At 42.5% G+C, this 12,334-nt stretch overlaps 1 protein-coding gene and 1 non-coding gene across 2 annotated transcripts; both read right to left on the bottom strand.

The window, feature by feature from the left end:
- Positions 1 to 2,259: 2,259 nt before the first annotated feature.
- RPS20 (ribosomal protein S20) lies at positions 2,260 to 5,570 on the bottom strand. The gene is made up of 4 exons (XM_068932679.1): positions 5,060 to 5,570; positions 3,692 to 3,791; positions 2,899 to 2,972; positions 2,260 to 2,484 (listed from the first exon to the last, which is right to left on the bottom strand). The coding sequence occupies exons 1-4, from the start codon at positions 5,060 to 5,062 to the stop codon at positions 2,302 to 2,304; spliced, it is 360 nt and encodes a 119-aa protein (XP_068788780.1). The 5' UTR covers positions 5,063 to 5,570; the 3' UTR covers positions 2,260 to 2,301.
- LOC138066412 (small nucleolar RNA U54) lies at positions 3,050 to 3,115 on the bottom strand. Its single transcript, XR_011139850.1, has one exon. It is a non-coding gene; the product is annotated as a small nucleolar RNA U54 (small nucleolar RNA).
- Positions 5,571 to 12,334: the final 6,764 nt, after the last annotated feature.

Raw genomic sequence — 12,334 nt, 5'->3', positions numbered from 1 at the left:
AGGGGTGAACTAACACCAGCAGTCAGAGCCAAAGGAAGAAGTGTCCGTAGCTGAGAGGGTGCTGGGGGGGGGGGGGGGAGGAGGGGAGGAGGAAGCAGATATCTAAATATTTCCACCAGAAGTTATATAAAGTTATGATGACTGTTGTGTAACTATTTCGACACTAGGTAGCAGTTTTGTATTTAAAAAAAAAATCACAAAATGTTCACATTACAATCGTTGCAATTTAATAATATTCATAATATTCTGGTTATAATGCCAGTACGATCCGGACAATTTAAGCAAACTATGTACCTACTAGCTGGTGTCCACAGAAAGAAGGGACCGATTTCCCCGGTGAAGTAACTTTAAAACAGAGCATACGGCCCATCACCTTAAATCATTGAACAAGCAAACGGACACAAACTCCCTAACAGCTTGTCTGGCAAAGAGGAAAAAACCTGTGTGGTGACCATATACATTAGGAGAGTAGGAAGTTGGCTTTATTTTTGAAACGCGCGAATAAGAGTGCAAAGTAAAGCTGAGCATTCCTGTTTTTACAAGTAAGTTGGAGGCAGAGGACAAGAGAAAACCCCAGACACTCAAAGACTACAGAGAACTGCTTTTGAAGAGCCCAGGCTACCCAGAGAACATAAATGGGACTAAGTCATTTGGGTATGTTCAAGGGCAGAAATTAACTCTGAGATACAGCAGCCTGTGAGCTGACAGAAAGCTAATTAATAGTAATAGTTATTGACCAACAGAAAAGCTCATCTAAGGCAGAAGCGAAGTCTCGCATTCATTTCTGGGCTAGTGCTTTAGGTCAGAAAGTTACTGGGTTAAACAAGCACAGGGAAGACGATCTGCGTGAAAGTTAATAGCTTATCACATACAAAGGTCAGCCAGCCTCAGCGGGTAGCACTTTTAGTGTATTACTTGTCTGCCCCAGCTTATCCTCTTTCAATCAGTCTGACTTGTGTTCACAACAAAGTCTTATTTTTAATATGCTTTTCAGAACACCCTATAAAGTAGTTTTGAAATGAAAACTGGAAATATTTATCAGGCAGCGCTTACCTATAACATATGACCAGAAACTGACCTTTAGGAAAACAGATACTTTCTCCATTCTCACAATTCTTTTGAGAGAACAGTTGTTTTTAGCTGTTTCCCAAGGAATCAGACTCACTGTGATCTCAGTGTGTAACATGACTGTCTCTCCTCTCCCTTCCTGAAAAGTTTCTGAACCTGCTAACCCGAGTGATAGAATCCTTCTAAGATTTCAATAAAATTAAGGTAGGTGGGCAGATGAGATTCTTGAATACCCTTCAGGAAGGAAGCTCAAGGTTTGGCAACCTTTTCAGGTCTCAGATAACGCGAATCGAATTTCAATCTTCACACAAACGCAGGTTTCCTTGTTTCTTTTACTTGCTGAATTAGAATTCAAGTTCTCTCCTGTGCTCGGAGCAGAAGCTACGATGGCACCCTCATCTTTATGCATGAAATGAAACAGTAATCTTTCACTTATTTCAGGGCTTACCTCTTGCAAGTTTAAGAATTAATCATAGTTCCTTCAAGGAACAACCCCCCCCCCCCAAAACAAACAAACAAACAAACAAAGCCCCCCTTGAGAGCCTTAAGTAGCAGCCAAGAAAATAGCTGTTTGGTTACTTTACATATGAAGTTAGTGCATCTTTTACATTTCCTTTAATGGTTCAATCTATGGAGATCGAAACCTAGAAAGAGAACTAGAGTTCCACAGTTCAGTTTTGATTGTGATTCTGCATGCAAGCCTACAGAAAGAACTTGCTAAATTCAACATGTTCACTGCAAATGTAGTTTTATAACTAACATCCTCAGGATCTGTTGACTGTGAAAAGCTCAAAAGAAACCCCAAAGGCAAGCTAAGTGTTAGTTCAGCCTTGCATAGCAAAAACTAAGAATTCAAAACTTTGTAGTTTACCTAATCATCGATTTTAATGCTATTGCTTGTCTGGGTATAGACTGAAGTTTCAATCAAAGTTAAATCCCGTATTAAAAATAATTTTTCCATAATTTAAGAGCTGCCTATGTTTATGTACTCATATCTGTGCAATCACCAACCTCTAATGAAACTATGATGCCCAGGTTTCACCTTCCTCATGTTTACAACTGAAGTATTCTTTAAAGATCAACAAAGTATAGTCCTTCTGCACAGCATTTTCATTGTATCAGTTGTACTTCATGAAAATCACCACAGGACTACTCAAGACTCTTGCACAAATATAAAAAAAGACAGTGAAAAAAATTTGTAAATCAACTTTATTAAAAGTAGATGACCATCATTTAGGCATCGGCAATAGTAACTTCGACCTCTACACCTGGTTCAATGCTGATGGAAGTGATCTGCTTGACAATCTCAGAAGGGCTGTGCAAGTCAATGAGTCGCTTATGGATACGCATTTGGAAACGATCCCAGGTCTTAGAACCTTCACCACAAGGTGTCTTCCTGGTAGTGATTCGCAGAGTCTGAAACAAAGTCATAAACGGGGAGTATTAAGCTGATGTATACAGAAGACTGTCTACAATCAGTCCACCTAAAAATACTATGTTGTCTATAGTGTCTTTGGAGAGTTACGTGTTAAAGAGATATTCCACTGATGTTCATTCTTAATGCCTATTCTCTGCACCCAATTTAATTTAAAAAAAAAAAAAACACAACATTAAAAGAAGCTTTTTGTCCTTAAACTTCTTTTGCTTTCAACATTTTTTGCACTAGTTTTCCCAAGCATCAAAGAAATTTGTTCATTTGTGATCTGCCTATACTACGTCACCCTCCATTTAGTAATACTGCTTTTCATCCCAACATTTTTCTTAGATGTTCGAAGTGTTCATATACAGAAAAACAACATGCTTTTCCCATCTTCTTGAGAGCTGAAGTACCTTGGTGGGCATGCGAACAGGTCCTTTCACCTTTAGGTTTTTTTCCTTAGCACCTCTGATCAAGTCGGCACAGACTAAAAAACGTAAAACAGAGATTCAGAGTCATGAGTAGTTTTGTTTTGCTTCTAAGCAAAGAAGATTTCAGAGGAAGCGTTGGCTCAGAATAGCGTATAAAATGATCACAGCAATTCATGTTCAAGAGTTATCCTCATAGCCAACTATGTATCAGTGGAAAAGTTACCCCATGGCTTACAAAATCATTTTGTAACACTAGGCAAAGCCATTACTACAAGTTCAAGTTATATTTGAACTTTATCAGCCTGAAGATCCTTCATCAAGCAAGGATTCTATAACATTTACAATGTATAGTTAAAATACTGGCATAGCCAGTTCCTAAGCAAGTTTAAACAACAGCTTAAAGAACACTAAAATCATAAACTAAACTCTTCATAACAAGAATGACAATTTAAATTAAGAAATTGTGTTTTTCTGGTTTTGTACATTAAAACATTAACATTTAAAACCCCCACAAGAAATAAAGGGCAGAAGGTGCACTCTCTTAAGTCAGCAGTCATGACATGAAGTTTTCCAGTATAATAAAACGCCCCAAACGCTAGTTTCTACTCAAAATAAAATTGGAACCTACTGGTCAGCATAGGAAAACCTGTGGGTTGGCTTTGCTAGCCAACTCCAATGCAAACAGGCAAATACTAATTGGCACTGATCTCAACACATTATACCTTGCATCATTCATTACTACCCCCATTAAAAAAAAAAAAAAAGCGTCACTCACCCTTCTCAAGTGATTTTACATTGCGACTTGTCAAAGTAATTCTAATTCGATGAATGGCTACTTCTTGTTCCACAGGTGCTTTGCCAGTATCTTTAAATGCCTAAAATATTGAAGTTATGAATATCAATCAGCACAGTCAGTACCAACTAACACTACATGCAGCCCCTTAAAACACAGGTCTAGAGGGCAAAAGAACAATCAAGCTATGGGACTCCTACCCTACTCATTAGATGACAGACCAAAAGGGTACGGTGGTAAGGCCTAAACAGTGGGAATGGACAGGAAGGGCAAAATTCTAGTTCTGACTGCTCTCTGTAAGAGCAAAATGAAGTGTCTAACTGGTTTTCACCTTGAAAAGCTGCAAGAACATCCCTCCATGGTTTGCCTATGTACAGCAGGCTATCTAGTCACTAATCCTCCTTGTATGCAAAGATTTAAGATTTTACACATCTTATAACTTAAGCTCACCATAAATCCAGTACCAAAGACATCAGCAAAACATCAACAACATAGCAAGCTACGTGAATCACTTACGCAAGAAGCACAAAAAGGGGCATCTGGCCAGAAAAACTCATTAGGCCAGTTTAGGAGTCTGATTTGAAGAGCTTATGCAATTCAGTGCTCGCACAATAACTGGGTGTTAACATCGACCGAGTGTACTGGTGAAAGGAAAGAAATGAGTGAAGAGACGGAGCAAGAAGAGTGACTGAAATATTGTATTTCGCTTGCAGATACAATACCTGCAAACAAACGCCTGTTGCATTAACTGGCGTGCATTCCTCTAATAAAAGCCGTTTTTTAAGGACGAACACGGATTTCCTTCTCACCACAACCCACGCCGGCACGGATTCTTTTTTTTTTTTTTTTTTTTTTTGGTTTGCTTTCCCAAACGTCCGTCTGTGTTTTGCTGCGGGCCGCAGCCGGCTGTAACCCCGTTGCCGCCTGAGCGGTTTACACACACACAGTGCAACCAATACCAGAGGGGGCTGCTCGAGGGAGCAAGCGACACCGCCACCTCGGCCTGGGGCTCGCGAGGCTAAAGCGGCTTCCTCCTCCGAAGCCCGCTGTCGGCAGGCAGCCGGTACCAACGCCCTGCGCGGGCCTCAGCGAAGCAGCCGCGGGAAGGGGGGAAGGGAGGGAAGCACCGTGCCCAAAAGCCCCCCCCCGGGGCCTACCGCACCGAGAGGCGCCCGGCAGCGGCGGGGCAGCCCCCGCCCGCCCGCAGCGGCCCGCCCGGCGGCCGAGGCCTCGCACCGGCAGCGCACGCGGCCGCCCAGGCCCGGCGGCCACGCGGCGCCGGCGAGAGGAGGCGCCCCCGCCCGCCCCCCCCCCCGGTTCCCCCAACGGCCGCCGCCGTCTCCTCCTCACCATGGCGGGCGCGGAGCCTTCCTGACCGACTTATTCCCGGGCGAGGAGGGGAGGGGGGGAGTGGGCGGCCCAGCGAACAGCGGTGAGTCAGGAGGCGGCAGCAGCGGCAGCGGGCTGCACTCGCAGAGGAGGGAGAGGTGCTCGCAAAGCGCTTATATAGGGAGGGAGGGGGGGGGGAAGGAAACACCGCCTCCATCCGGGTGCTCGGGGACCTTTCGCCGCGGCGCCGGACGCGGAAGCGCTGGGGAGAGGGCGAGGCCGAGCGTGCCCCAGCGGCAGCGCGGGGGGCCGGGCCGGGCCGGGCTGCGCTTCCCCGGGCGGCGAGGCGGGGGGGAGCGGTGCGCTGGAAGCCCCTTAGGGGCCAGCTGTGGTGTTGGGGGCGAGTAAAGGGGCGGCCGCGGCGAGGAGGGCCCGGGGAGCGTTTCCGTCGCCGGGCCGGGGGCAGGCGCGGCCGTTGGCTCCCGGCCGTTGGCCGCGGTGAGGCGCGCGCCAACCGCCGCCGCGCCCGGCCCCGCGTCGGGGCGGCGCTGAGGTTCGGGGCGGCGCGGCGGCGGAGCCGGTGTGCGGGGGTCGGTGCGAGGCGGGAGACCGCGGGGCGCCGCCGGGGCAGCCCTGCCACGAGGGCCCGTTCGCTCCTCTCAGGTGCGCGTCGCTCTTGGCCGGTAGAGTTCAGCTCTCCGCGGTGGGTAGCGCCGGGTCGCGATCTGCGGGCACGCTTTCACGGCTCTCGGCGAAAGCAGGCTCCTCCCTGCGTAAGTCCCGCTCGCTGTTAGAAGCGGAGGGGGAAGAAGAGAAACTCTTAAACAGCATCAAGTTTAAAAACCCCAGCCTCGCTCGGGCCTGGATTCAGGAACTCGGACCCAACCTGGGTATGGAAGTCCCTTCGCTTTATTGCGACGCTGCGTTAGCGAGAGTGTTGTAACGAGAATAGCCAGTGATTTGGCCCGAGCGTTGATAGCTGTCACTCGCACAAGTATTTTACTTGTCCATTTTTAGCCACATCACTACCTCACGGACTTATAAAACTGGAAAAAAAAAAAAAGTTGCTACATGTTATGATTTATGCCCTATAGTAAAATCATTGTGATCATCTTTTAGTTCAGCTCTGCTATAGCTTTGGAAATCATGTTTTAACTTAGTAGCTTCTGGTGTGTGTGCGCGTGTGTTTTGTTTTAGCTCAGTAGCCGCAGACACGTAACGGCGTTAGCAAAACTGCTGCCACCTTTGGAAGCTTTAGTAATTATTGCAGTTTTTCAAAAAACAGTCTGCATGGTATTTTAATCTGAACTTATATATTCAGCTCTAACAGTGGGTCTTCTAAGCCTTTGCCCCAATATAAGTTTTTGTTCCCCCTACCAAATACTTTATAGGTGTGTTTATGATCGTTACGCTTCATGCAAATGAGAATTTTTCAATATGCTAAGCATTACATTGCAACACTCAGTTTTAGACTTGTCTTGCAGTTCTTCTAGCATTTGTACTTGCTGTTTGAAATCTCTGATTTACTACTACCTTTTCTTGAATGAGATGCTATATTCTGATAAAGCAGTTGCAATGAACATGAAGTCAGAAGTAGTCATCCCACTGCTGCTGGCTGGAACCTGCAATGGCTTTTGCCAAGGGAGAACAGCAGTTGAAGAATCTGTTTTGATGACAGCCCTATGGCTTCCATGGCCTCGTCCTACACTGAAAGCAGCGTTTGTTTCTGGCCGTTTATTTTCTGAGCTGATTAAAAGCCACATTAACACATTTGAACTCAATTAGCCATAAGGAGCCCGTGTTTACTCTCTTATCAGCTATTTCAACTACTTCCTGAGGAAGTTTTCCATCCTATAAGTGTTTTATATTCATCACTCTTAGATATGTGATGTGACCATGCTGAAACACTTAATTCCCCAGTGATCCAGATGGTTCTGAATCAGCAGTCTTTCTGTGTTGTTTGCTTGGAGCTTTTATGAACTTTTTCAGTAAACCTTATTTCCTTATAAACGGATAAAATATTAAATACCTTAGTGCCAAGAACTAATCCCAGTAGGATTCAACTACAAATACATCTGACTGATTTATTGTTAATGATGTAGACCTGTCACCTTAGCGTTAACTCGTCTAACATGCGGTGTGCACTTTCAGTTTCTCCATGTCCTACAGAACAAGTCAGCTCGAATGTTTGTTACATCAACATTGTTCCTATTGTCTACCAAACTTATGCTGTAATTGCATGAGAAATAAAAGTCAGTCTGAAAAATGTGGTGTGGTGTTTACATTTGAGTGACTTAAGCCAGAACTTCCTCATTTATTCCTTGATCGTGTAGCAAGGCATCAGTTACTCTTTTTCCTGGGATTAATACAAGGTTGACAGTAAGTTCCTGAAATTTTTGCCTTTCTTACTTTTTTTAGAATATTGGCACCACCTTACCTTTCTTTGAAACTTTTTTCCGAGCTTTCCCTGATTTCTCAAAGCTTATGGAAAATCCACATTAACAGTATAGAGATCTCCTTTGCCAGCTCTTAAAGTTTTTGGATGCAAGTAGTCTGGTGCTGCTGATTTATATTAAACAAAAATAAAAAGTCTTACTTTAGTTCCTATGTTTGAGGCTTTCCTTAGTTATTGCTAGAGTTTTCTTTTCTTACATGAGTATATTTCTCCTCAAATGTAGAACAGAAATATTTATCTAAACTTTCTGCTTTGTGTGAAATACATGCAAGATGACTCCTCCCTTTTCCTCACATGGGTAAACATCTGTGGCCAATATAGGTTTTTGGTTACCTTCTGAATTTTCTGCAGTTCCTATCTTCTCATTCATCTTTTGTACTGTGCCTGTTTTTCCTTTGATTATGTATTGTTTTCAGTGTAAGTTTTTCTCCCCAACTGGTGTTACTTCAGTTCAGTTAATGAGATTATGACTTTGGACGTGTAAGGTACTGTTGGCATATGCGTCTTAGATTAAGCTTTTGGGATTTTTTTTTTTCCTCATGTCATATAGGGATTAAGAAGCAAGGTGTCCTGTTTCTAGTATGATTTAATAGTCTATAGTAGAAACTATTTAATACCTATTGTCATTATTTATCACTCAGAACATTGATCCATGTGTATGCATGATACTTTCTGACTTTATTTTGCTTTTCATATACTCCTACTATTCTCTTTCTTCCTTCCTTTGACCAGTTGGTTCTTCAGAAATAGTCTGTTATTATTGATGATATTTTGTACTCACTGTATTTTCCACTAGGTTATAGTAAAACCAACTAAATTAAGTATATGCTTCCAAATAAAATACATGTATAGGCAGTTTGGTTCTTCTCATCATTATTTTTTTTTTTTTGTCTTTGGCTTATTTTTGGCCTGAACATCTTTATTTTGTGCTAAAGGAATGGTCATCTGATTCTTTAGCTTTTGAATGCCATTTTATTTAATCCTGTTAACTTTTCCCGTAGAACACATTTGATATCCTGTCAAATGTCCTCACAGGAGAGGAGTTTGCCTCTCCTGTGACTGAGGCAAACTATATATCCGTTTAAAAAAAAAAAAGGCCCAGTATTCTACAAATCTAAATCCACATAGCCTGGCTGTTAATTAGCTTTTTGTTGTCTTTTGGTCATGTGATAAAGGGTTTTTGAGGAGATCATCTAGATGTTTTTGTAGTGCTAGAGCAGTTATAATTCAGCAATGGATCCAGGTATAAGTTTGCCTATGTGACTGAAGGACTAACTGAATTAGAATGTGCTTGTCTCTCAGTGTTTGCTAAAATATTGTATTAACTGTTCTTGAAATGATTGTTTGTGGTGGATTTCCCAGTGAATCTCAGCATTTTTAATTGTTACCTTCTGGTGAATGCTGAAGTCTGATTGCACCTTTGGGAACGTGCCTGTCATTAACACTACCACCGGCTTTGCAAATCCGTATTTCTTGTGAAATCATCAATAGGTGGTAGAGTATCTAAACCAGTCAGCAGGCTGACAAGATATGTCCGATTAAGTAGATAAATCCTATGAAAGTTCTTCTTCAAGCGTTTTAAGTCAGGATTCAGCATCTGCTTAGTCTTAATCCTAGGTATCTGCAGATCTTTCTGTGTCAACTTGAAGTTATTTCAGTTATATCATGTGGCAGACATCTCCTACATGTTCTCGGTTCAGGAAGGGTAGTACCTACTAACATCCCTTGGTACTCTCTAAATTTTGGGCATGTATGTTTATGTCCACAGCTGCCTCAGCTATTGGAATTCTTCCAGAATTCACACCTAAACTGAAAATATCCCATGTTAAAGGTGAACTTGAGTAGCTGCGTAGCTTATTGGTAACTAACATTCTTTGCAGATAGTACGTGTGTAGCGTGTGTTGTGCATAAGCACAAGCCCAGAGCTGGAGGTCTAATGTAGCATCTAGCCTGTCCTTTCTTAAATTTTCATAATACTTTACTTCATCATAAAGCTCAACCTATAAAAATAGGGAAACCCCTCAAAGTGTTCGGTTTTCTTTAATTTCTTACGTAACTGAGGAAGACACGAACTAGATCCTTGATTCAGAGAAAAAGAGCAGTTGGGGTTTGGTGGAGTCCTTTACACTTGACAAAAGTTGCCACAAATATTGCTAATTGAGTCTCTTTCAAGTGGGCAAAATCAGCTTCATAATTATCCTCACAAGCTCTTTTTCCTTACAAAGACATACTTTTTCTCCTATCAGATAATATGCTTGGCTTCTCATTGTTGATCTGCTTACAGTCTGACTTGCCAGGAACTTCTCCTTTGCTCGTTTTTGCTGCCTTCTTCTCTTAATGCAAATTACAGTCACAAAATATTTAACTGCTGATATGCTGCAGCATATGCAGTGATGCTAAATCTGTGGTATATCACTTTAACATGTCTTTGAACATAGAAGTGTGCATCTGGACTGCGTTAAGGAGGATATCATTTGAATTTGTTCTGAAGCAGCCCTAGTTTGGTCTTTAGATCTCTTCATCTTGTTGAATTATGTCTTTTATGCCTGTTTGAAAAGGTGTCTGCCTTTCTATTCATGGCTTTACCAATGTGACGCTTGTCACCTTGGCAATAACAAAACTGAACAAAAATTTTTGCAGGGGAAAAACTAGTCAACTCACGGGCTTTACGTTCGATGGAAGTGGTTTATTGATTAGCAGCCTGTAATTTTTCAGCAATCGGTGAACTACATATTGTAGATCTCTATCAGCAATAGAGCAGATAAATCACAATACTAGAAACTTAACGAAGTGTTAAAAAGCACATACAACTTTCTTGAACAGCCTTCTATAACTAATCCCCCAAAATCCTGTTCCCACAGATGCATCCGTGTGGTTCTGTGTGCACATCTCCTGTCTTGCAGAAACTGTGGGTTACAAGAGCACACCTCTCTTTGGGGAGTGCAAGTTGCCCTATGTAAGTGTCCCCTATTGGAGATGTGGGTGCTGCAGCTTTACATGTATCTGTGCAGTTCCCCACGATCAAGCGAATCAACACAATGTTGAGAGGGCATCCCATGACTTCCCATGTGTATACCTGAGGGGTGGTTTCCTACTGCTGCACCCCATGCTGGCAGTCCACTAGCTGTCACCCCGCTCCCAGTACAGGCTACTCGGTGTCTGATGGGAAGGATGATCTGTGAGGCCCACAAAGAAGTGAAAATGCCTGGTTTGACCACTGTTTTGTTACTGCTTTTCCGCTTCCAAGGTCTCTCCTCACAATCACAAATTCCCATATTACCTTTAGACTTCTTTTCAAGCTAACTCATTTTCTCAAAAGGTTCTTGGTAGTCCCCTGGTTACTGTTTAATCTGGCTGATCGTTGTTTTAAGCAAACTTTGTCATTGTTAATTTCCTCTTAGTGTTATCAGTTTTTGGGGCAAACATCCTCTTAGCGCAGGCAGATGTGGGTATTCTGTTCACACACACTATTTACACTCACATTCCTACCATATCATCTGTTGTTAAGCAGGCCACGTTACCAAGAGGGGGCCATGCAATTCCTGTACAAAAAATCCCTATCACCAGCCCAGTAAGAGCAGAAATAGTGGACATACAAACAAAACTGGTGTTGTGGCATCTAGTTTTCGGTTTGGAAATCACTTTGGAAGACTTCCTGTGGGGAAAAATTAATCAGATAAAAAGTTTATTCCAAACTACATAGGCTTCTCTAAACCAAATTTTGCTGCTTCAGGCAATAGCACATAGCACTGTGTATTTTATTTTGGAAAAATACAGTTGAAGAGTCTGCAATAGTTCAAAGCACATGTTGACAAGCTGCATCTATTCAATAAAATCACATTGACTATTTGAATGTACCGGACTTTTTTAACAGGTGCATTGGAAATGGCTTCCAGGATACATGCTCAGGCATGTTGCACCTACTTCACTGGCTTCTCTTTGTACACAGAGCATTTAGGATCTAGCAGTACATAACAGTCTGTACAAACTCTCATAAAACTTTATGCGCTAATGTTGTCTTTCCTCCTTACGTCTGCCTCCTGTAAAGACTTTGTGGAAAGCTACTAACAGCAGGGTGTTTGCACGGTTTTGTAGGTCTGTCCCTGAGGAAGGAAGAGTCGTTTATAATTTTACACTAATTTATGTTTACCTGTATATGTAGTCCGCATATATTTTTGCCCATGGCTCTCTGTCTACCATTTCAGAGCCCTGTTATGAAGTCACTGATCACATTCTTTTCTCTCAAACACCATTTTAATCTAATCTAATTCTCCGGTGAGACGGAGAGTAGGAGAGAACTGTTTCATGGTGCTTGTGCTGCCTCTCTGTCATGGCGCAGGGATAATTTGAGGAAAGATTCTGACCTCACACTGCCTTATGACTAAAAGACTATCTTCTGGATAGAGAGTGCATCACTACATCATGTATTCTTTTTTGAGTTTTTCTTTATCCCATGAAGATTAGTTTCCTGCTCATGATATTCTTGAAGCAGCTGGTTTTTAGATGATGAAAACTTCTGAGCACTGGAACAAGTTGGCAAATGCTTACCATAGATAATGAGAAGGAGATTTAAAGCAAGATGTCATCACCATCTTGGTGGTAAGGGACCATTAGAGCAGGATCTTGGTGGCATCCCACAATTTTCTTCCTATTACACATAGGTGTCAGATTGAATTCAGTGGCACTTGAAATTCCCTTCCCCACGCTGTGGAGAAAGGCTGAAGCCAATTCAGTAATGCTTGTCCTGTTGAGACTTGACCCTGTGTGAACTAGCAAAGTTAAATTACTCAAAAACTGACAGAAACAGGAACAACAACATAAAACTTAGGACCTGGAACTAA

This window comes from Struthio camelus, chromosome 2, assembly GCF_040807025.1.
Source record: "Struthio camelus isolate bStrCam1 chromosome 2, bStrCam1.hap1, whole genome shotgun sequence".
Taxonomy (NCBI): Eukaryota; Metazoa; Chordata; class Aves; order Struthioniformes; family Struthionidae; genus Struthio; species Struthio camelus.
This window is presented reverse-complemented; position numbering and strand designations above follow the sequence as displayed.

Coding starts and splice junctions, on each gene's coding strand:
- RPS20 (XM_068932679.1), bottom strand. Junction 2,973..3,691: donor TGTAAAATCACTTGAGAAGG/GTGAGTGACGCT, acceptor TACGTTTTTTAG/TCTGTGCCGACTTGATCAGA. Junction 2,485..2,898: donor CTGTTCGCATGCCCACCAAG/GTACTTCAGCTC, acceptor ACTTTGTTTCAG/ACTCTGCGAATCACTACCAG.